Source organism: Epinephelus fuscoguttatus, linkage group LG12 (assembly GCF_011397635.1).
Source record: "Epinephelus fuscoguttatus linkage group LG12, E.fuscoguttatus.final_Chr_v1".
NCBI lineage: Eukaryota > Metazoa > Chordata > Actinopteri > Perciformes > Serranidae > Epinephelus > Epinephelus fuscoguttatus.
Genome location: NC_064763.1, coordinates 17,876,085 through 17,897,099, shown reverse-complemented (window position 1 = coordinate 17,897,099; position 21,015 = coordinate 17,876,085). Strand labels below are relative to the sequence as shown.

General features: G+C 42.2%; 1 protein-coding gene across 2 annotated transcripts in view; it reads right to left on the bottom strand.

Moving 5' to 3' along the window:
• Positions 1–21,015, bottom strand: part of spns2 (spinster homolog 2 (Drosophila)) — a 97,602-nt gene that overhangs the window by 23,751 nt on the left and 52,836 nt on the right. For both annotated transcript variants that reach the window (XM_049591879.1, XM_049591880.1), the window contains exons 4-10: positions 15,974–16,125; positions 12,537–12,603; positions 8,929–9,068; positions 7,466–7,618; positions 6,983–7,172; positions 3,387–3,452; positions 1,734–1,832 (exon numbers count right to left, since the gene is read on the bottom strand). In XM_049591879.1, the coding sequence (XP_049447836.1) occupies positions 1,734–1,832; positions 3,387–3,452; positions 6,983–7,172; positions 7,466–7,618; positions 8,929–9,068; positions 12,537–12,603; positions 15,974–16,125 (867 nt within the window). The remainder of the gene's footprint in view (positions 1–1,733; positions 1,833–3,386; positions 3,453–6,982; positions 7,173–7,465; positions 7,619–8,928; positions 9,069–12,536; positions 12,604–15,973; positions 16,126–21,015) is intronic.

The following is a 21,015-nucleotide window of genomic DNA, read 5'->3' as shown; positions in this document are numbered from 1 at the left end:
GTGTGTATGTGTGTGTGTGGGTGTTATTATTCTGACAGAGAAAGGCAATCATATAGGTAGTCTCCCTTTTCCACATATCATGGTGTGAGGTTGAAACTGAAGGTGGAACTAATGGTTATTTTTATCATTAACTAATCATTAATCTGTTTAATTGCTGAATCTGTGAAATGTCAGATTTTAGTAAAAAGTGTCCTTATTCAACTTTTCACCACTCCTGAGAGCAGCAGCCCTCGCTATCGACTTCACACATCCTTAATGTGACCATGTCTGCTGCCTCGCAGGAAATGTCTGCTGTTAGGTAACTACTTGTTTGCTTATTTACCATCTATTTATGACAACACATTAGTTCCGCCTGCATAGCTCCTGCCTGGTGCATGTCTACATACTGTTTGATAGTCCTGCATCATGTAAAGTGAACTTGCCTAACTAACTGATAATGTGTGGTGGTCTGTATATGGTAAATTTTGAACAACAAGCCTGCGGGGCAGAATTGGCTGGTTGCAATATTTACATCAGAAGAACTGAACTGAATTAGACTGAGTCACACTGTATTTCAAAGTGCTGCATCTCTTAATGTTTCAGAGGGAGGTTTGTAGAATACAAGATGACGCTGGGTTATATTTGTTATATTTGATGTGCAGAAACAATACAGCGCAAGTCTTTGAGCCAAATTCTGCTTCCCGGAATTTGGATTTTTTTTTTTTTTTTTTCCATAAATGCCACTTTTGTTTAGTCTTTTGAAGAGCTTGTCAGTACTCGGAGATAACTTACTGCTCCTTTTATCTGGCTGCGACAATAGTTCAACATTTCCATTTTAGGAAGAAAAGAATAACAGGACACTTTGAATGCATCCCGACAGACAGCTGCGTCTGCTGCCAGCCTGTCAGGCCCTGGCGGAGGATCTCGAGGATCAGTTTGATTCACTAATCAAAGACTTCCACTTTGCCTTTGTGAACATGACCTAGGCTGTGAGCCAGAGGCACAACAATAAAACAAAATGTAAACACATGACACTAAGGCAGTCTATTCTTTCTCCAGCAATTTACCGGCACCAAAGTGCATCATAAGCACTGATATTAGAAATTAAACATTAGGATGTGATGTGAAGATTATGATGTGCAGTATAGCTGTGATGTCACTGCAGCATGTTTTTGTGTGTTGTCAATGCAAAAGCGCCCATACCTGTATGCTTAATTTAGGCTTACAGAATGTGTACCTCAGTGGAGTTACTATTTAACTCTGCTGGGAATGAGAAGAATGCTGCTTGACAGTCTGTGGTGGATCCTGTTTTACACTTCATTGAATAGCAAGCAGCTCTTGTATTCCGGCCTCCTGGATGTATGCATGCAGTTTGGATGGTGCGGGGGGGCTGATGGGGGTTGAGTGACCTTGAGAGGCCTCGCTTCCCAGTAAGAACCACTCTCTCATCTCCTGACCAATCACATACAGTAACACCGGCCCCTCCTGGGAACCACCAGCTTTACTAGAAAACGCCACTGACAGCCTGAAGAGCAGTGGTGAAATCACAACTCCGTTCACCAGCCCTCCTGAGACGTGTGCTAAAAGCTCCTCTTGTACCTCACTTTGCACTGGCCCACTTAAAGCAAGAGCTAAACTGGTATCTAATGGCGTGTATGAATGTGGTGCTCACTAAAGATGTGCTGGGATTTACGACATAGGGTAATTCTTAAATACATCCTCTGTTCACACATCGTTTTTCTTTGGAGTCTTACCAGGCCTATCAGGTACGGACTTCCTGCGTCACCCAGGAGATGAGAGGTGAAGCTCTGAAAGGCGACCGCTGTTGCTCTCCTCGTGGGGATAACGACAAACTGCGAAGAGAGAAAGAAAGAAGAGGGTGAAAAATATATGAGATGATTTGAGGTGATGAAGTGACAGAGGTAGGGAGACTCACTCAGCTGTGTTAAAACAACTCTTGCAGTCTTCAATTATGCACGCAGGGACCACCTCGTTGGGTCAGAACACCCCAGGCAGACCTGTCAGTCACAGTTAAAATGTCCTATCTCTGTCTCTACATACTCACCACAGTCTCCAACCTGATTATAAATTAAGGCACTGGTCGGTGCACCCACCTTACCCAAAGTCTAACTTAATTTGGCTCACTTTTCACTTTTAGACGCCAAAACATACATCAGAGAAAGGGCTCCCCTCCATTTGTTTCCACGAGCAGTGTATGAATCTTGGGCTACATCCACCCTGGGATACTTAGCAGTTTCAGAACTTATCTCCATGCATACTGACATGCCTGAAAACTGGCTTAGTTACAGAAAATACTAAGCAGATGGTGAAAAGAAAAACCAGAGATTTCTTTGCTTGGCTTGATGACAACCTAGTTAGCTGAAAGTAACAGAACAGAACAGGCAAATATGGCGAGGTATCAGAGCGGTACAGACATAATTATCCATTGCCAAAGGAAGCAGTAGCAATAGAAAAGATAAAATCACAAAAGTTATGTAGACCTAGCTATAATGTTTTGGCTTGACATGTCATGACTGGTAATACCCGTTCAGGAAGCATGGATGAACATGGGTGTCTGCCTCATTGTTTAAGAAGTCTCAATTTCCGCATTTCCAGACTAAGGGCCCTAACACACCAGGCTGACGGTTGACCAATGGTTAGCGTGGTGCCATCAGTGAGCATCTGCCTCCCTAGTTTTTGTGGTGTGTCCCGCACTGTTGGTCCTCGTCAGCATGTTGAATCAACATTGGCGGCAGAGCCGGTCGGTGAATGAAATCATTGTGATTGGCAGTTAAGCCAACAACCACCTAAAGTCAAGAGGGCGTGTTTGTAATTACTGTTTGAAATTGTTGTGTTACTGTTTGCTAGCTCATGGTAAATTTAATTTGTTCTTGTTCAATATCGGGTTGTTGTTAATGTGCTAACTGGCTAACTAGCGTCTTGAATCCGTCCTATCGGTATTTCAGTTTCTCTTTTCAAATGACGAAGACAGACTACCACTGCTGGCTGGTATGGAGAGTTACTACCTCTCACACAAGCGCAGAAAGTACATGCTAGTTGGCTGATCACTGTAGTCTTTGTGGTGTGTTCGGGTACAACTTTTTGGCCGACACAAGGTGAGTTTTCAATCTGAAACAAAGTCAGCAGGGTTTTGAAAGGTCTTCGTTTAAGGGGTTCCAAAATGCTGGAGTAGTGTGGACACTAGGTGTAAACGTAGCAATAGTTATGCGTTTTAAAATGAAAATTTGTTACGGTGGATGTAGCCTTGGTAGAAACAGTAATTATCAGCTACACCCAAACTGTTGTCCACTCACACATTTCACAAAACTGTGTCTAATTGAGTGGGCACAGTTTGTTGCAGGAATTTCCAGTGACCCAGTGGATAAGTATAGGTTCTCAGTACTTACCATTAAAATGTCTGCTGTTATGGCCCAGTTCAGGAAAAGCAGTGTCTCTCCAATAAAGATGCAAACCTAAATAAAGCAGAAAAAAAAAACAACGTCCATTTAGTGGTGCTAATTAAGATCAGCCCATTTCCACTACACAAAGGACTGGTAACCAGACATGAAGCCAAAAGAGGAGGTTTGCAGATATTGCTACTGTGTGTGTGGGAATCTACTGCTGAATAAAAGTGCCTTGGTTGCTGTGGTTTAAAAACATGTTATTATGCCGTGGCCCAATTATACGTGGAGATGAAGGCCTTCATTTTGGTCCCATTGAGCTGAGTATTTAGCCTACGAGCTGAAAAACAACACAGCATGATAAGGGTTGTTTATTCTTGTCAAAGCCGTGTATTCAATGTGGAAACATTTTAACACTTTCTATGTTTAGATCCAGCTGCGAGATTTGAAATTATGTTTGAATGGGTGGAACAGAAAACATAAATAACATAGCTGACCTGTCATACAGTTTACTATATGTGCATGTGGGCTGCTGTATGTACACGGGTTGGTACCAGCTGGTGTTACTATTTGGCCACTTTCTTAAAAACAGACCCAGAAGGATTTCGTTGCAGTGGAATCTCGTGTCTGTATTGGCTGGTTTCGTCTGGCACACTTTAACACGGCCCCTTGATGTGTGTTTCCTGCTGGGGAATAACCCTTCTGCCGGTGTGCCAGACCTACAGTGCAGTACAGAGAGCTACAGAAGGAGTCTGACGGAGGAGATGTAGACAAGTCTGTTCTGAGAGCTGCGAACCAGACACCGTGACCGACATGTTGCCTCTCAGGAGAGAGAAGCCCGGCCTTTCCTCAGATTAGCTGCGTGTTGACGAGACAACAGCTGCGAGAGGTCAATCGTTATGGCCACGTCACGCCTTATAATATGACACATCTGTCAGCACTTGGCCGTGAAACCTGAGCTGATCATTAACAACTGCTGCTGTACTGTACGATGATTTAATATAGTACAGTAGAGTAGTCTGTGAAAAAGTGAAGTCACATGTTGAAAGTTAAGGTCTGTAATACTTGCACAGAAAAACTGGTTCCTCAGCAGTTCTTTGGCATGGGTTGAGGTGCATGCACTCTTTGTATGTATACTTATGGAAAGTAATGCATCGGAATTTGCATATAACCCATTTAATTAGGAAGGCTGCGATCATGTGACTAGTGCACTGATGAGGTACGTTGGGGGGGGGGGGGGGGGGGGTGGGGGGCCCAACAATTACAGGACTTTCCCCTGAGAGACCGGCGTTTGTGTCCTGTGTGACAACAAGTGAACTTTGTATTATTTTAAGGTATGTAGGAAACAATTTACGTTGAGGATGTGACGTTACAACATCCAACCTAGTTTATTTTCGTAAACCTAACCTACTTAACTTTACGTAAAGTACGTAACATCATGATGCCATTCGTTGAATGCTAATTTTTTTAGATATCATACAAAGCGTAATATGAGGATACGTTTGTTCTTCAGAGGTTCTCTACTAGTTCTTTCCCTAGTCAACTAATCTAATGTAAGCTGAAGATCCAGTACAGAACCTTTTAAGCCCCTGTATTGTTCTTTAGAGGTCCTCCTCTGGTTCTTCAGTTTAGTTTAGTTTACTGCAGACAGAATAAAAATAAAAACACCACAACAGTCTACTAAAAGTTTATTTCCAGAGATAAATTATTAAAAATTGTTCATATTTTTTTATATTCAAGGGCCCCTGGCTCCAAAATTTAAAAACACTATATTGCTATATGGCACCTCTGATGATGTCGCAGTCACCTTAGTTTTACAGCCTGACATCAAGCTGCTGAACGTTTCATTCCAAGGTATGCTAATTGTTTCTTTAATTTAAATGTCTAACACGTTTAAGGTTTGTTAGCCTAGCACGGCGTTGATTTCTGTATTCAAATGTTGCAAACATTAGATATCAGTGTGGGCATACATAATGCCCTAATGCTAGTGCTTTAGTGACAGTGGATGCACTTCATAAGCATGTAACGTTACTGATTCCATGGGTGCACAGTTAAACCAGTGCTGTCCAAACAGGACTGTGTTGTATTCACTATTTTACAGTGGGTGCCATCCAGCGCCAAAACAGGTTCCCTACTGATTATGAGCCAAAGAACTGCTTTTGGCTACTGTTTAGCAACATTTTTGTTAAAAGGAACTATTATTGATGTTGTATGTTTTCAGAATTTATTCTTCTTTGTTGAGATAATGAAATATTTGAGTGCATCATGCACCTCGAAAACTGGTGTCACTTGAGTGCATGGGTAAAAGCCCTTTCTGTCACACAGGCTTTTGTCTAAAATTGAGTTGGACAGATCTGTAATCATGTAATTAATATGGACACCTCAGGTCTAATTGACTGAGTCTTGCCTCTGTGATACACCTAATAACTGTGTGCCTTCGACCTCATGGGAGTTTATTCATTCATTAAGTCAAAATCACCACTTGAGCGAGTAATTATGTATCATTTAGTAACTCCTTTGTTTAGCCGTTGTTGAAAATACTCTACTCAGTATATGGATCATGGAGCATTTAATGAAGGTTATTGTTTAATATTTCCATTCTTTGTTGATTGACAGGGCGTGTTATCGCAGTGGCTTATCACCCTGAACATAAAAACAACACACCTCACATATACATTAAATAAGTCAGTGGTCAAACATGCCAAGGTCAGCCAAGGTCACATATTTATGATATGGCAGGCTGTTTGTTATGTTCCTTTACACGCATGGGAAATATTTCCTATCTTTTCCAGCCTTCCAGCATTATTACCGCCCAAGTTGCTGAGAGTCAGTTCCTATTCCTTTGTCTCTGATAAGAGTGAGAAATTTGTGCTTGGTGAGTCCGACAGCCCAGAGTGCATTGTTTCAGGGCAAGGATTGTTAAGTTGCACCCTTTCCTGCTTCTCAAGGCAATTAGACACACAAGCTTTCTGGGCATTCGCCTGAGACTTTTAACTTTTGGCCAGATGAGGTATGAGCCTCAGCCACCTGCAGCACCTCCTGAGGCCATTTCAATCTAACTTGCAATTAAGGCTATTCATTATGAGGAGCTACACCCACTCACTGCCTCTGGGCCTGAAAGGAACTGGCGTCAAGCAAGGTGTCCTGCCACTGCTTTATCCCTGATTCAAACATTAACCCCACCCGATAAGCCTTCTCTTGTTAGATTGGTTACCAGACTTTCTCCTTTAATTCTCAGCCCCTGAGGCTAATCCATAATTAACATAGTAATTGCTCTTAGTCAGAGGGACATTTTTCACTGAGGACACTGTTGATTCTTAGAAACAGTTACAGGAAGTGACTCTTAGGCCCATTGCCAATACACCCTTTGCCCCTTCGAATTAGCCTTTACACCTCTGTTTTGCAGGTTCATGTCACAGTTAGAGTGTCTCGATTCTTGTTGGGATAGAGGAGTAGGGCGAGGTGTTCCCGGCTGGTCACCAATATCTTTACACATTGATATTTGGTTGATTTTACGCTGTGATGTTGAGTGGTGAGTCCACACAATGTGAACTCAAGAACAAGGGGTAGGGGTAAAAATAAGAAATAGGACTGGGCCTTACATAAGCTCCTATGATGCTCTTCTTGGCCACCACAAAGATGAGGCAGATGAAGATGGCTGAGCCCAGCATGCTGACAGCGCACACAAGCGGGTCGGCTCGCTCTGTCTTCTGGCGGCACAGGCGTGTGGTGGCCGCCCCGATGACCACGCCTAACAGACCCGTCACACAGGTGATCGCCCCGAAGATTAGGCTACACAGGAAAGCAGAGACAAGGGTGTTGTTATAAATATATATCATGCAAGTTTTTAGTCTGTGCAATAAATAAATAAAGGTTTACATTTATAAATAGTATTGGTTATTATACACTGAAATACTTCTGATATAAACAGATGAACTGGACTGAACTACTAAAGCTATAGCAGTTCAGTCCAGTTCATCCAGCTTTGAACACAAAGATTGCTGGTATCTTTACCTTTTACAACGTTTCAGATTACACCAGTGACTTCAAAGCCTGCACTCTACGTTTAGTCATTAACCTCTTACCTGTCTGTGCTGCTGCAGATCCCATTTGTGCAGGGCTCCGCCGTCTTCTGCACCACCTGGGCTCTGAACAGATACAGAGGGATCCACATACCAAATGCACCTGTGGCAAAAGACACTGCCGCGGACGCCAGGGAGGAGAACACATAGCTCCGACTAGCCGAACAAAGAAAGACACGCACAAACACACATTCAAACAGGTGATTATCTTGGCTTACAAAAGGCAAAAATAAACAAGCTGCTGTTTCTGTTACACAATCTCAAACATCTTGCTTGGTCTCTTTTGGTAATCAGATAATAAAGGAAAATGACAGGAGTTTAGGAGGATTAGTGTTGCCTCAAAGGTGAGAAAATGAGAATTTATTGCAGCTCTTGTGTTAAATGGTAAGCAAACTGAAATGACATGCAGTTGACAGTTTTATGAAGGAAACAAAAATAACACTTCAACACGTTCCATTGGTCGTGAATGCGTACAACTAAAAGTCACACTGTGCAGGTGATGAATATGTGGTTGCTCTCCTAAAATAGTTCCCATAAACCTGCATGGCTGTATCACAGTAGCTGTAGAGAGTGTATAACATTTTTTAAAGAAATGTAGCCCACAGGTCACATAATAACAAGGGCCCACAGTGTCATGGGTGCATAGCTCCCTTCACAGTTCCGCAGTATTGCAGAGTGGTGGTGCGTGAATGATACTGGTTCACTGTGTCTTGTGTTGACATTTCCATGCCTCTAATGGCTACTATAGGCTACCCATGGGTGAATGTGTACAAATAAGTGTGTGTTTGACTCTAGGGCTCTAGGATAACTTTTATATTATTGTTATTTTAGTTTTATCTATCAATCTGCCAACTATTTTTTCGAGAAAAAAAATTGGTGTTGTATGTTTTTGAAAAACACGGATAAGATACATTTGCATGTTATTATGAATTTCATGTTTCACAACAGGTTTCGGCACAAAAACTGCTTCATTATGGTGTGGAGAAGTTCATGTTTTGGCTTAAAATACCCGTTTTTTGGGGCACAATACCCTATGGAAAGGCAGAAATGGGTCGCTAAAAAACACCCACATCTGGGCGCTAAAAAGCAGCAGGAAAAACAGCCAGGAGTCCCTAAAAACACCCAAGTTTGGGGGCTGAAAGCGACTGGGAAAAGAAACTTGGGTAACTAAAAAATACCCAAGTAGAAAACTGTCTGAAGCACCTTACTGAAATAGTTGATTCATTTGACGTTGATCAACTAATTGCTTAATTTGCAAATCGCTGCAGCTTTATTTGTGTCCAAACTGGCAAAAGATCCAAAATACCATGCTCATCCCCTATCATTCAACAAGTGTAGTCTTAATTGTTAGCATGCATGGCTCTTGTGGGAAAAAATGGATGATTTTGGGGCCTCATCACTGCACAGGTAACGGGTAAATCCCCCCAAAACCTGGTGTTTTCCCTGAAGCGGATGGGATGCCTTACTTCTTGGCGAGTGCCTTCATGTCACAGAGCCAGGACGTGCGGGTCTTGATGCGTCCCATCTGGTCAGCGCTGCCTCTCTTTGGCTCTGGCACAAAGAGCAGGATGAGAGTTCCAGCGGTGATCCCTAAAACTGGAGACACCTACCAGGGCAAGAAAGACCCACGAGTTAACACATCACACTGACGTGATATTCATAGTGGGAGGGGCGGTGGACATGAGATGCAGGACAAAGAACAGTGTGTTTACAATCTGAAAGGATGGCTGCTGTGTTTGCCGATACGCCTGACATCCTATACAAGCCCTCTGGAGGTAAAAACATTCCCTCTGCTTACTCTGTTGCCACTGTGTGTGTGTGTGTGTTTATGTGAGCTTTTGAGAGCTGCTTTGTGAGCGCTGCACCAAGGTAAAAAACCTCTCCTATTATGTTCACTATCATCTTTTATGGGCTATGAGGTAGCAGGTTTGTGCATGTGTGCGTCTGTGTTTAGGGAGACAAAGACAAAAGGCAGGATGGGATGTGTGGGAGAGGATTTGTTCGACTAATACAAATTACTCACAAAAGCAAAACCAATTTCAGCTGTCAGGGGAAATTCATCATATTTTATTTTGTAGCTTATAAAGCCATTTATGTGCTGTGAAATGTATGTGTGTGTGTGTGCAAGTTTTTCATGGAGGAGTAATTTTGAGTCTGATGTGGCTCATAATGCGGCTGATAATGCGGCTCAACGCAGTGGTCTCGAAGGTGTGAGGATTACACCAACACTCATAATTTTCTCTCCCATATTGTGTCTTCTCTCCAATCTCCCTCTGCTTGTGTGGAGCAACTTAATTGGCTCGACATCTACATCAGAATCTTATCATGTGCTTTCAGCAAGAGGCGGCTTAATGGAAAATATCTCATCTTGAAGAAAATAAATATTTGCTCTGTTCTGCACTCATCATTATTCAGCAAGACACCAGGAGTCTCTGACCTTTGACCTTGACTCCCACAGGGCACATTAGACACTTCCTATATGGATGGTTTGCAATCAAACAAATTAGCTCCTGCCCTCTCCTGCTCCTCATTTCTATGCATCCGCCCCATTCCTTTTTATCATCCACATTTTTGCTAAACAAGGACGGTAGCTGGAACACGTTTGGCGAAAACAAACGGAAGCGCCGAGATGTTTTTTTCCTTAAAGCAGGATACGGCTGCACTGAACCCTTTTCATGTCTTGGTATTTGTTTTCCTCCGCATGCCACACTGCTGATTAATTGGCTTTGAGATTGTTTTATTGGAATGTCATTGTGGCTGCTGTGGAACAAACTGCCCTGCTCTTTGTGTGTTTTTTAATGCTCCACCAAGACAAGAAAAAAATCGACGTCCTGTTTCCTCAAACCCGAGCGAACTGTCACATCCAGGAATCTCTTCCACCACAACATGCTGTGAGGATGTTTAATGTCTTCCTTTAAAATGTCGGCTGGTTCATAAGAAGAGTCATAATTTGTTTCAAGCGTTTTAAAAGCTGACCCTGAAGTCAGCAGCTCCTGGGGAGTCCTGTTAGACCTTTCATTGGTCCTCTTCATTACTGCTGGTATGCCTTACAGAGCTGTTGACTGCTAAATGTTTTGTCTCAAGTACTCATTGGAGTCCCAGTAAAAAAAGTGCTATGACAACAGTGATTTATGCTCCTTATTTAACACCTGTGTCTGCTCCTAAGTACGCTCTAAGTGTTCTACTGCAAAACAGTAACAGTAAGGATTTTTTTGCCCTATCACAGTGGGACATCTCAGCAAAATTCTACAGATAAATTTCTCTAGAGAGCTGAAATCAGCCTTTAATTAAAAGGGATCCAGCTTAATGCTTTTGGAGCCTTCAGGGCATTTTGTGAGCCTGTACGTAGTAACAACAAATCTTAGTGCTGGGTCAAACTGCTTCACACAGAGGCTTACTGCCTTCGCTGGCACACATTTCTTACAGGTGATTTTTGCTTCCACTTTCAATTGCTCTCAACTGTTCATAAAAAGACATTATTGCTGCTGCGGATGCCATAGTAAACTGATGGTTATTGCTCTTGTGGCTGCACCTATATTTTCTGTTGTAATGACACACTTTGGTTGACCAATCACAATCAACAGCACAGCCAGCAGCCCTGAAAGTACCTGAAACATAAACCTGTTCTCATTCCCAGGTCATCAAATACCGACACTTTGTCACGCCCTTAGGAATATTATAGCATCACATAGAGCACTGTTGAGCATCTCTATGTGCAGCACAGCTGAAACACATCTGTGCTCACCTATTTTCTCTGATAACATTCACAAGGTTTTACTGGGAGCCATGTTATCTGCAGAAGTCTCTTCCATCCCCAGAACAAACTGACTGAAACTGCTTTAAACACTGAAAAAAAACAAAACAGTATTTTTCTGATGCTGCTCATGGGGAAGGGGCTACTAACAACAGTGGCTGATGCAAAAATGCAAATGGCCCTATCTAGAGCCAGTATGTGGTTTGTTCATTCTGGGCTACTGTAGAAACATGGCGGTGCAACATGGCAATCTCTGTAGATGAGGACCTGCTTCCTATACATATAAACGGCTCATTCTAAGTTAACGAAAACACCGGGATTAATATTTTTAGGTGATTATACACTAGAGAAGACATACTTATTATATTATATTCCATTTCTGCTAATATATCCCCCTAAATTCTACACACTGGACCTTTAAAACAATGGTCACTTTTGGTTTGACGCAGGACACAAACTGCAGTCTCCTGGGTAAAAGTCTTTTCTGTTTGACCCATGCACCTCCCCTCCCTCCCACGCTATGTGGACCATTTTGCTCCTTTTACTACATCCGTTGCTCTCAGTGTCAAGTATTGCTGCTGATGGGTTCATATTGGAGTTAGTTGAAAGTCTGATGTAGCTCATAAAGATGCCAAAGTGGGCCCTTGGCGTTAATATCACATATTGAGGGGCGTGACAAAGCCTCTGTATTCGATGGCCTGTGGATGAGCACAGGCTGGGAACATGCACTGAGTACTACGTCCTGAGAAGGGCCAAAAATGAGCCTTGATGCTATGTGTCATTAAGTCCCTGCACTGAAAAAGACACCACACACAGGTTGAGGAAGCTCTGACACCTTGTTATTTCACTGAGGCACACATTGATCCTGCTTCACTGGAGACGACCTCCGTGGGCAAAGTGTAATGAAAGATAAATGTGTTTACAGCAGCTGAGAAAGAAACAGCGAGCCTTGATCTTTAATAAAAATCCACTTTCCCTGCTGCAGCCATCAGAACTGAACCACTACCACACACAGCCTTTTAGCTTTAACACGTATTTGAAGAGTGAGTTGGATGTTAAAATTTTTAGGAACATTTTTAGCATTCTGTAGGAGGCTGCAGGCTGAGTTGATGTGGATGTATGTGAGAGTTGTTCCGCCTTTAGCTCTCTCAGCTCTGTCACTTCCCTACATTGTCAGGGCCTGTGTTCCCCCGGTGCTCCTGCCACCAACAACCCCTCTGACCCTGGATCTAAGACATCACCAGGCCCTGTAGGAGGGGCTGTTCATCTGTCATTGTGTGCATATTTGTGTGCAATATTGGAGGATGATGATGCTCTTACCCTCAGTGCCCAGTGCCAGTCCCCTGCAGCCACCTTGGCGCTGGAGCCCAGGATGTAACCCAACCCACTGCAGAGGAGACAGACAAACACAAAACATCACATGCATTACTCTGTATCCGCTCCACTGAGGTCTATCAGTGCATGATATATATTAAGTATATGAGTCAGTGTCCTGAGTCCATACACCTACACTACAACATCCTGTTTGTCTGCTGCGTCAAGTGTTTGGGCACTTGACATGGAGTGCTTTTGACAGTGTAACTGATCAAAGCACTGGTAGCAACTTGGCCAGTTGGTCTATTTGTGGAAGTGTGATTTGTGCACATGGCCACAAACTGCAGGTGCAAAGTTACCGCCCACGAGCAGACAGAGCGCAGCACTAACACGGTTGTCTGAGGGCCAACGGCAGTGTGTTGTCACGGTGTAATTGAATTTCATCGCGTTTTACTTGAGCTGAAGACTGTTTTGTGTTTCATAAAAGGACATAACAGTGGAATGCTTTGAGGGAAATGTTGCTAGATCACATCAGATCAGATAAAGGGGCCCTTATGCTGTGATAAGCCTCTGCGGCTAGATAGCATCAGCACTTAAAGGACAAAGAGGATTCAAATAAAGCTGATGGTATGAGCTGCAGAGGACTGATAGGTAAGTATGTGAGCATTATCTTCAACACGGTAAATAAAGAGCTGATTAGTCTTTGATATTTACTAGTGATCACTATGACCTGACTTATTTTCAATGTTTCCAGCTTCTCAGTTTTGATTTGCCACTTTTCTTTGTCTTATGTGATAATAAATTGAAGATTTTTTGATTTTAAGTTTCTGTTGGTCAGACAAAAGACAGTTTAATGACAACTGTCTTTTATAATGTTTGCCATTTGATAGCCCAAACCATCCATCCATTAAAGGGACAGTTCCCCCAAAATCAAGAGCACATATTTTTCCTCTTACCCCTAGTGCTATTTATCAGTCTAGATTGTTCTGGAGTGAATTTCCGAGTGTAGGAAATATCGGCCGTAGAGATGTCTGCCTTCTCTCCAATACATTAGAACTAGGTGGTACTTGGCTTACGGTGCTCAAAGTGTCAAAAAATACATTTAAAAATCAACAGGAATGTCTCTCTCCAGAAATCATGACCCGGTTACTCAAGATCTGATCATTAGTTGCAACCCCCCCAAAATTCTTGAGAACAGCTCTAATTTATCCTCCAGATGCTTCCATACAGGACATAAGGGATCACGGACTGGTTTGAAAGTGGTGTAAACATAATGTTATGGCTTTAACAGTCACCTGATCAACCCAACTGAACAGCAATGGGAGATTTATGTGCGATGACCAATTCTGAGTGACAGCGCTCTCCGCCATCATCATCAAAACACCAAATAAGGGGGTATCTTTTGAAAAAATGTTGATTTTATCTAAGATGCTGAAGGTGGCCCAAGACCTGCTCACTAAAAACAGATATTTACAGATGTGTGCAGAATCTGTAGGCAACAGGACAAGATAATTGAAGGCAGTCACATTTTAGCTGGCTTTTGCTGCCTGCAGGTTAACAGTCTGCGTGGAGAGCAAAACTGGCGCAGATGCAATCTCTGAATCCATATTGTCCAATGCAAATTTAGCCTTTTATTCGATTTTTTCGAATTTGGCTGCCTTCACTTGCAGATATTTGTTTATAGAGATAAGCTGAAAGGTTGTCTGGACCTGTCTCAAGAAGAACCCTCACAGAAGAGGAAGTCTTGGCTGAATATCCTCTGGCTACACTGGAATCCCTGAAAAACTGGCTGTTGTCCCCAGAGACTATATCATCGTCAGACCGATAGCCGAAGAGTTCAGAGATCACCCAATAATTTTGTAAGACATGCTATGTTTTACGTTTCTCTTTAATTTGTCATCCATCTCTTGATTCTTCCTGCAGTTTTTAAGCCTCTTCAATAGTCTTCATCAGTAATTGTCAATCAGACTTCCTGTTTTGTCAGAGAACCTGTTTGTTTGCATGTGTGGAGCCTCTGTTTTCCATTAGAACAGCAATAGAATAATGATCAAATGGAGCCGATGACTTTACAGTGGATGCTTATCAGCACTGGCTGCCAAAGGTCCGAAACTTGTTTAACTGGGTTTCCACACACACACACACACACACATACTCACACCTCTACGTACTCAGAACAAAGGGGGAAACAGTCTACGTTTGTGCTTCCATGATTAGTTCTCCAAAAATAACACCACAGTATAAACGGGCTCAGACAGCATATGATATTTCCAGTGAGTGACTAACAGCTAATCTTATCAGAGTCCACCCACAGAGTGTTTGGAAAGTTCAACACCAACAATAAAACTCGAGCATGAAAAACATGCTCACATCAAACACCGGCGTCGCACAGAAACATGTCTCCGCAGCCGGGTTTAAATTATAGGGGGGAAAATAGGAGAGTAGGGGAATCTATTTCCTGTGAATCCGGTCTAATTCCTGAGGTCATTTCCTGGAAACGGTCACAACAACCTCAGTAAAGACAAACAAGTGGGAGACTGGATAGGATGTTTGACTGCACTTTACTGAGGCCCTCTCTTTCACCTTCTATTGTCTGTGTTGCTGGGCAGTTTACTGTGACCCAAACATTTTGGCAGCTCATAACACAGCCAGTCAGAGGGCAGTTTAGACTTTCCTTTCCTTATTTGTCAGACTGTCTCCAATCTGCCATTAAAATGTGCATGATTGGTACACTTAAAACGGCATTCATCAATGTGGTTTGCTCTGCAATGTCAAACTTAACTGACATGTTATACACACATTAAATTCTAATGTTTACAGCGTGCAGACTGCAGCTCGTCCCCCCTTTGCTTAGCATTTCCTTGTGTGTGATTCCGCACGCAGAAGCTGGAAAACAGCGCAGCATGCGGCAGCTCAGGCACATGCTGTTAAGCGCTGTATATAACGATAAACCTCAAGTGGCTCCTGCGCCGCATCCAACGGCACATTCATCTTTTATTACTTGGCTTTGTTTGTTTTCTCCCCATGGCCCTTTTTCTGATTGAATGAACTGAAAAGCCTGGAGATTCAAGCTTAATAATACCTCCTACTCTCACACCCCCACAAGCCACATCCCCCAAAAAAAGCCTCCTGCCCGGCTTTAAGCTTCACAATTGTAAGTTCAGCTTTTCTTTCTGCAGAGGGCTCGAGCTCTTTGTGTGACTGTCTCTGGGAAAAAAAGAAAGAGACAGGAGCGAGTCTGGCTAATTTAAATGATCAATACTAATTCCCTTGAATTCTTTTCCCCTTTGGATTTAACAACTAGCTTGATTGGATGAAAAGTTCAACAGATTTAATATCATTACCGAGCTATAGTTTCAAAAATGCCTGCATGAACATCTCCCAAAATAGATCTTGTTGTTTTGCTGGTGTCTGTTTCAAGACTGCAGGATCTGTCTGGGTCTTACCTTCCCAGGGGGATGGCCAAGTAGAAGACAGAGAGCATCATGGTGCGGCTGTTATTAGTGAACAGGTCTCCTATGATGGTGGGAGAGATGGAAGAGTAGCTGGACTCTCCGATACCCACCAGTCCCCTGGAGAGTACAAACAGCCAGTAATACTGGAGAGAGACAAAAGAAAGAAGAAGCAGGAGTTTTGTTATTAAGCTCCAGAGAAAAGAGCACAATGTCAAACCAATGGCTATTTTTCTTGGTCAAAAGTCTTTTTCCTCACCAACTTTTTATTGCAGCACAAAACATTCTAACTTTTCCTTTAGCCCCGAGATGACTTCCTCAGCAGCAGGTCTGTAAATGCCGATACTGTCATTACAATCAGGCTTACAAAGCACATACTGCTGATACAGATTCAGTGCTGATTCACCAAGTGTGTATTCTAACATAAGCTGAAGAGATATAACAATACTGCATATTGAACTATTTGGTACGAGGCTTTCACTTTGGTACGCATTACAAACTGAACGATATGTTGAACTACATTTGGAAAATATACAGGTTAAACATGGTTTAATATAATGTTTTCAGTGCCACTTTCTGCATCAATGCATGGTGAAAATGACATAAAAGTCCTCTGCTACTTCCATGTTTTTATTGCAGGGGACAAATGCACATCTTCGAAATACTGAGGAGGATGTGTCTCTTGCGTCCCCCTGAAACACACCTACACTTACACCTATGCATGTCACAACGTCATTTTTCATGAACAATTCAAGGCTATCACACTGACTTTAACATCAAGATTTTGTTACACTTGCTCCAGAAAGTTGGCGAGGTTATCTCCATCGACCAAAACAAATTCTCCTTAATGAAAATGTGAAACAGCAGTGTCACGTCAGCATATTTAATGTGCTTAATCCAATTTAGCCATATTAAATTACCACTGCGTATCATCTCCCATCTGATGTAATAAACTGATAAATGAAAAGATGAATACTTAAAAAGGCTTTAATAGGAGCATGCACGCGAGTGGTGGGGGCACCTGTGCAGGCAGCTGGATTGTTAACTGTTTCCATGGCAACCACTACTCACTAGATACGGACTCCCGTGTCTGCTTGTGAAGCTACAAAGAAATCTGGTTCTCCCCACACACTGAAATGGCGCACACTGCAAATGTTGGCCACTAATTTGAGCTCTGTCCATTCAGTGGTCCCATGCGTGAGAATAATTAGCTTTTTATACATTAACATTTCTTTATATTATGTGGGATATTTTTACATTTCCACCTTAAACATGCACACTGTGGGTCCTAACAATGTGAGAGTGTGTGTGTGATGGGGTTACACTCTGTAGGGTTTGTCAGCAGAGAAAATGAGATTAATGGCGGTGCTATAGGTAGCAGAGGCAGAGCTGAGACGGTGATCCCTGCTGACCTGAGCTCTCAGCCGACACTACAGGCTTCATGCTGGTTGATGGGACGTTGTGTCATGAGGTCATGCACACAGTCATCAAATATGCTCTGGAGACCACACCACACCCACATGCCTTGGTCTAAGATGACAAAACTGTCTCACACAAATTATTTACAGCTTCCTCAAAGGGGAGCTTTCATGCTCATGTTTAGGTTCGTACTTGCATTTTGGGTTTCTACTAGAACATGTTTACATGCTTTATTTTCCTCATACGTTCTGTGCTGGAATACCTAATGACATGCTCTGTTTTAGCACCTGTTTTTAAGCCTCCCTCCCCAAAAAAGCCCAGCGTTAGCGTTTTCGTCTTCTGCATTTGTGCCAAGCCTCCAGGAACAGCGCCAGACTTTGAAGCAAATTTTACATAGTGGCCAGACATAGAATAACAATGTCCAAGTACATCAAGTGATGCCATAGGGCCCAACAAGCCTTTCCCCATAGACTTACATTATGAAAGAGATGTCTGTAAATCAATGGATACATTGTTTAAACGCCACAACTGACACAAAATGACTCATTTCACTATTGGGATTTAATACATTCGGTCCAATGACATTTCAAGTCTAAAATAGCCGCATGATTAAATCATTTTTATCCCCTTGCTCCAAAACACTGTATCCAGTTCTCTTTATACATCCATGATATGCGCTCTCTGTACCGTCATTGTAGCCAGGGAATAACTGAGATGGAGTAACGTCACTTTCTACCATTAAAAATCACCAATAAAAGCTTCTAGACACAACCAAACATGTTCTAGCAGGAATATGATCCAAAATCGTAGGGAAAGTAACAACATCTGCAACCAACCATGTTAGCATGTAGCTACACGTAGCAGTGTAGGCTATATAATGTAAACACTTACATTAGCGTGCAAGGAGCAGATGACCATATAAATTACGTATGGTTGCATGCACTAGGCACACAATCAGGACATACTGCTTTGTCATAACACTGCACTTTGAACTTTGACCCTCTTGTTCATATATCCGTTACCAAGGAGGTAAAACAAAGCACCTTTCCTCAAGCTCGCCAGAGACAGAGGTCTGCCTGTTGTTACTTTACAATATCTATAGTTTTAACTTTAAAGTTAAAACTACATATATTGTAGATCCTAACACAATATATATACAACAGTAAAATTAAACGTGCATTTTTAAACAATTAATATTCCTATTGGGCTATTATTATTTGACTGGTCATCAGTCACTTGAATGTGCTGTCATCCATCATTGTGGCTTCTGACTGCTGTCAATGAACTGTCAAACTGTCATCTGTTTTTGGCTCAGTCAATGTGACGACTCTTCAGCTGCGCAGAGGATTGTGGGTCAGAATAGCTCGAAAAGCATAGTGGCTTCCATTCAGCAAAATGCGACCAAATGCAGTAGAACATCCCGGTATTTTTGGCCTACTGTATTTCACATTAGCGTGTAGCTACATGTAGCAGTGTATGTAATGTAAACACATACAGTAGCGTGCCTGGAGCAGATGATAATATAAAGAAATCCGTCATGATCTGATGTCAACTTGTCTTGAAAGTAGAAAACAATGTTGGAAATGGAGTATTCAGAGCAGTCTGAAGCCAGAGGATTATGCTCACAGGGATTACTTTTACATACACGTACCTCATTATCTGAAACTTTGGTAATGTCTACTACAACCATCTGACATAACATTATGTATTTGACAGAAAATAAGGAAAAGCACAACAGGTCCCCTTTAAACTGCTTTTTCTTGCTTTTCCTTTTGTGCTATATGAGCTGCTGTTCATGATGGATCACAGCTGAGCTCTCTCTGCCGTATATCTTTGTGTTTGTCATGTTGTTCCAAATGATTTACAGTCAGTCTATTTTCTTTTAATGGCCCATCGTTTAGTGGGATCATGATGGCAGTCCTTTTTGTTTGTGTGGTCACCGGACTATCATCTCCACTTGGAACTTGGAACAGAAACGCCAGGAACAGTGACAACAACAAAAAGCAGCAATGCCAGGAAAGCGCCACAAAAATGAGGTTGTAAAAGCAGATTGAAAACTATGATGAGATAAAAGACAACACTTTTGAACTATTTTCCAACAAAGCTAAGAATAAAGTACTACGCCACCGGCTGTATGAGGCTGTACATAAACACAGCGGTGCTACTGTGTTGCTTTGACACATCTGATTATGCTACGTTGACTTTAGAAGGTATAATCTGTCCTTACAGCCTCGACATAATCACTTCAGTGCATTGAAGAAGATACTTATGATAATAAGGCTGGGAAGAGCCACTTTGCCTCAGCCTACTTCTTACTTCAGTGCTTACACAGACTCATTTTCTCACAGTTTGCATGTAGATGAAGCGGAAATGGTTTGTTGACAGGTCAGATGTGAGGGATGTAACCGCTGCTAGACTCATTATAGACTCACATTATTTTAAATCGATATCAATAGTATTTCTTTTGACATCATTGTCTTATACTAAAAAAACGACTTACATTTGGTAGAGAAGCCCCTATCACAACCCAATCAAACCTGGAAAATATTGGCATTGTCCTTCACTGCAAACCACCACGATGTTACATTTGCACAGTATTATGTAGTGGTTACCTTGAAACTTTACATTTCAACAACTCTGTGGTGTAAATAGGTTTAAGAACTAAAGCTACTTGGTTATGGTCAAGAAAGAATCATATTTTGGCTTAAAATACCCAGTTTGGGGGCCACAGTCCTCGCTGGGAAAACAGCCACATTTGGAGCATGGAAGTACAGTGACAAGTCGCTACAAACCCACGTTTGGAGCCTAAAAAGCTGCTGGAGAAGCAGCAATAGCTCCTTTTACACTGCCAGCGTTTACACACACAGAGCCGGATTGGCGAGTTGATCCGAGACATATTGGTGGAACCTTTTTGGTTTAAACAGGCTGAGGCGCCCTTCTGCCATGGGAGGGGCTGTTGATGACAACGCACGTGCGACCCTGCACATTTGCACAATTCCTGTTTAAAAAGGGCTAATGACTCGCTAAAAAACAACTGGTTTTGTTGTCCGTTGGTCTTGAGCAGTGGTCTGCAGCTTGGCGTGTGTCTGGCCTACATATCACATCATCCATCATTCCCTCCACCTCCTGATGACGACGTCAGCTCATACACTGCATCACTTCAGAAATGTTGATATGATACGCACGAAATGTACAAATGCATTCATGGTTTGCAACAACTTCTTAACTTATTAACTTGTGGAGACTGTACCAACATCATGACAGTTGAGAGACACAATCTAAGGTGTGTTCAACATTCACACTGATGGTAAATACAACTATAAAAATGACAGTCATGAAAATAAACATATGTTGTCCTGATAGGAATAAGGGATCATCAATCCACAGACAGGCTGCATTACAACGGTAATTCAGTGGTCATTATCCTTGTCTCACCCTCTTTATGTTCACAAGATGAAAGTGAATGAAATGAGTCATGCTTTCCATTGGATGAAATTATAAATAGACTGCCACTAATGTGCTCCGAATTTCATATGCCCTACAAGTGATCATTTTACGACCATAATCTGCTGTGCTCATGCAGAAAAAAGCGTGCAATTTCACTTTACAGCAGATTT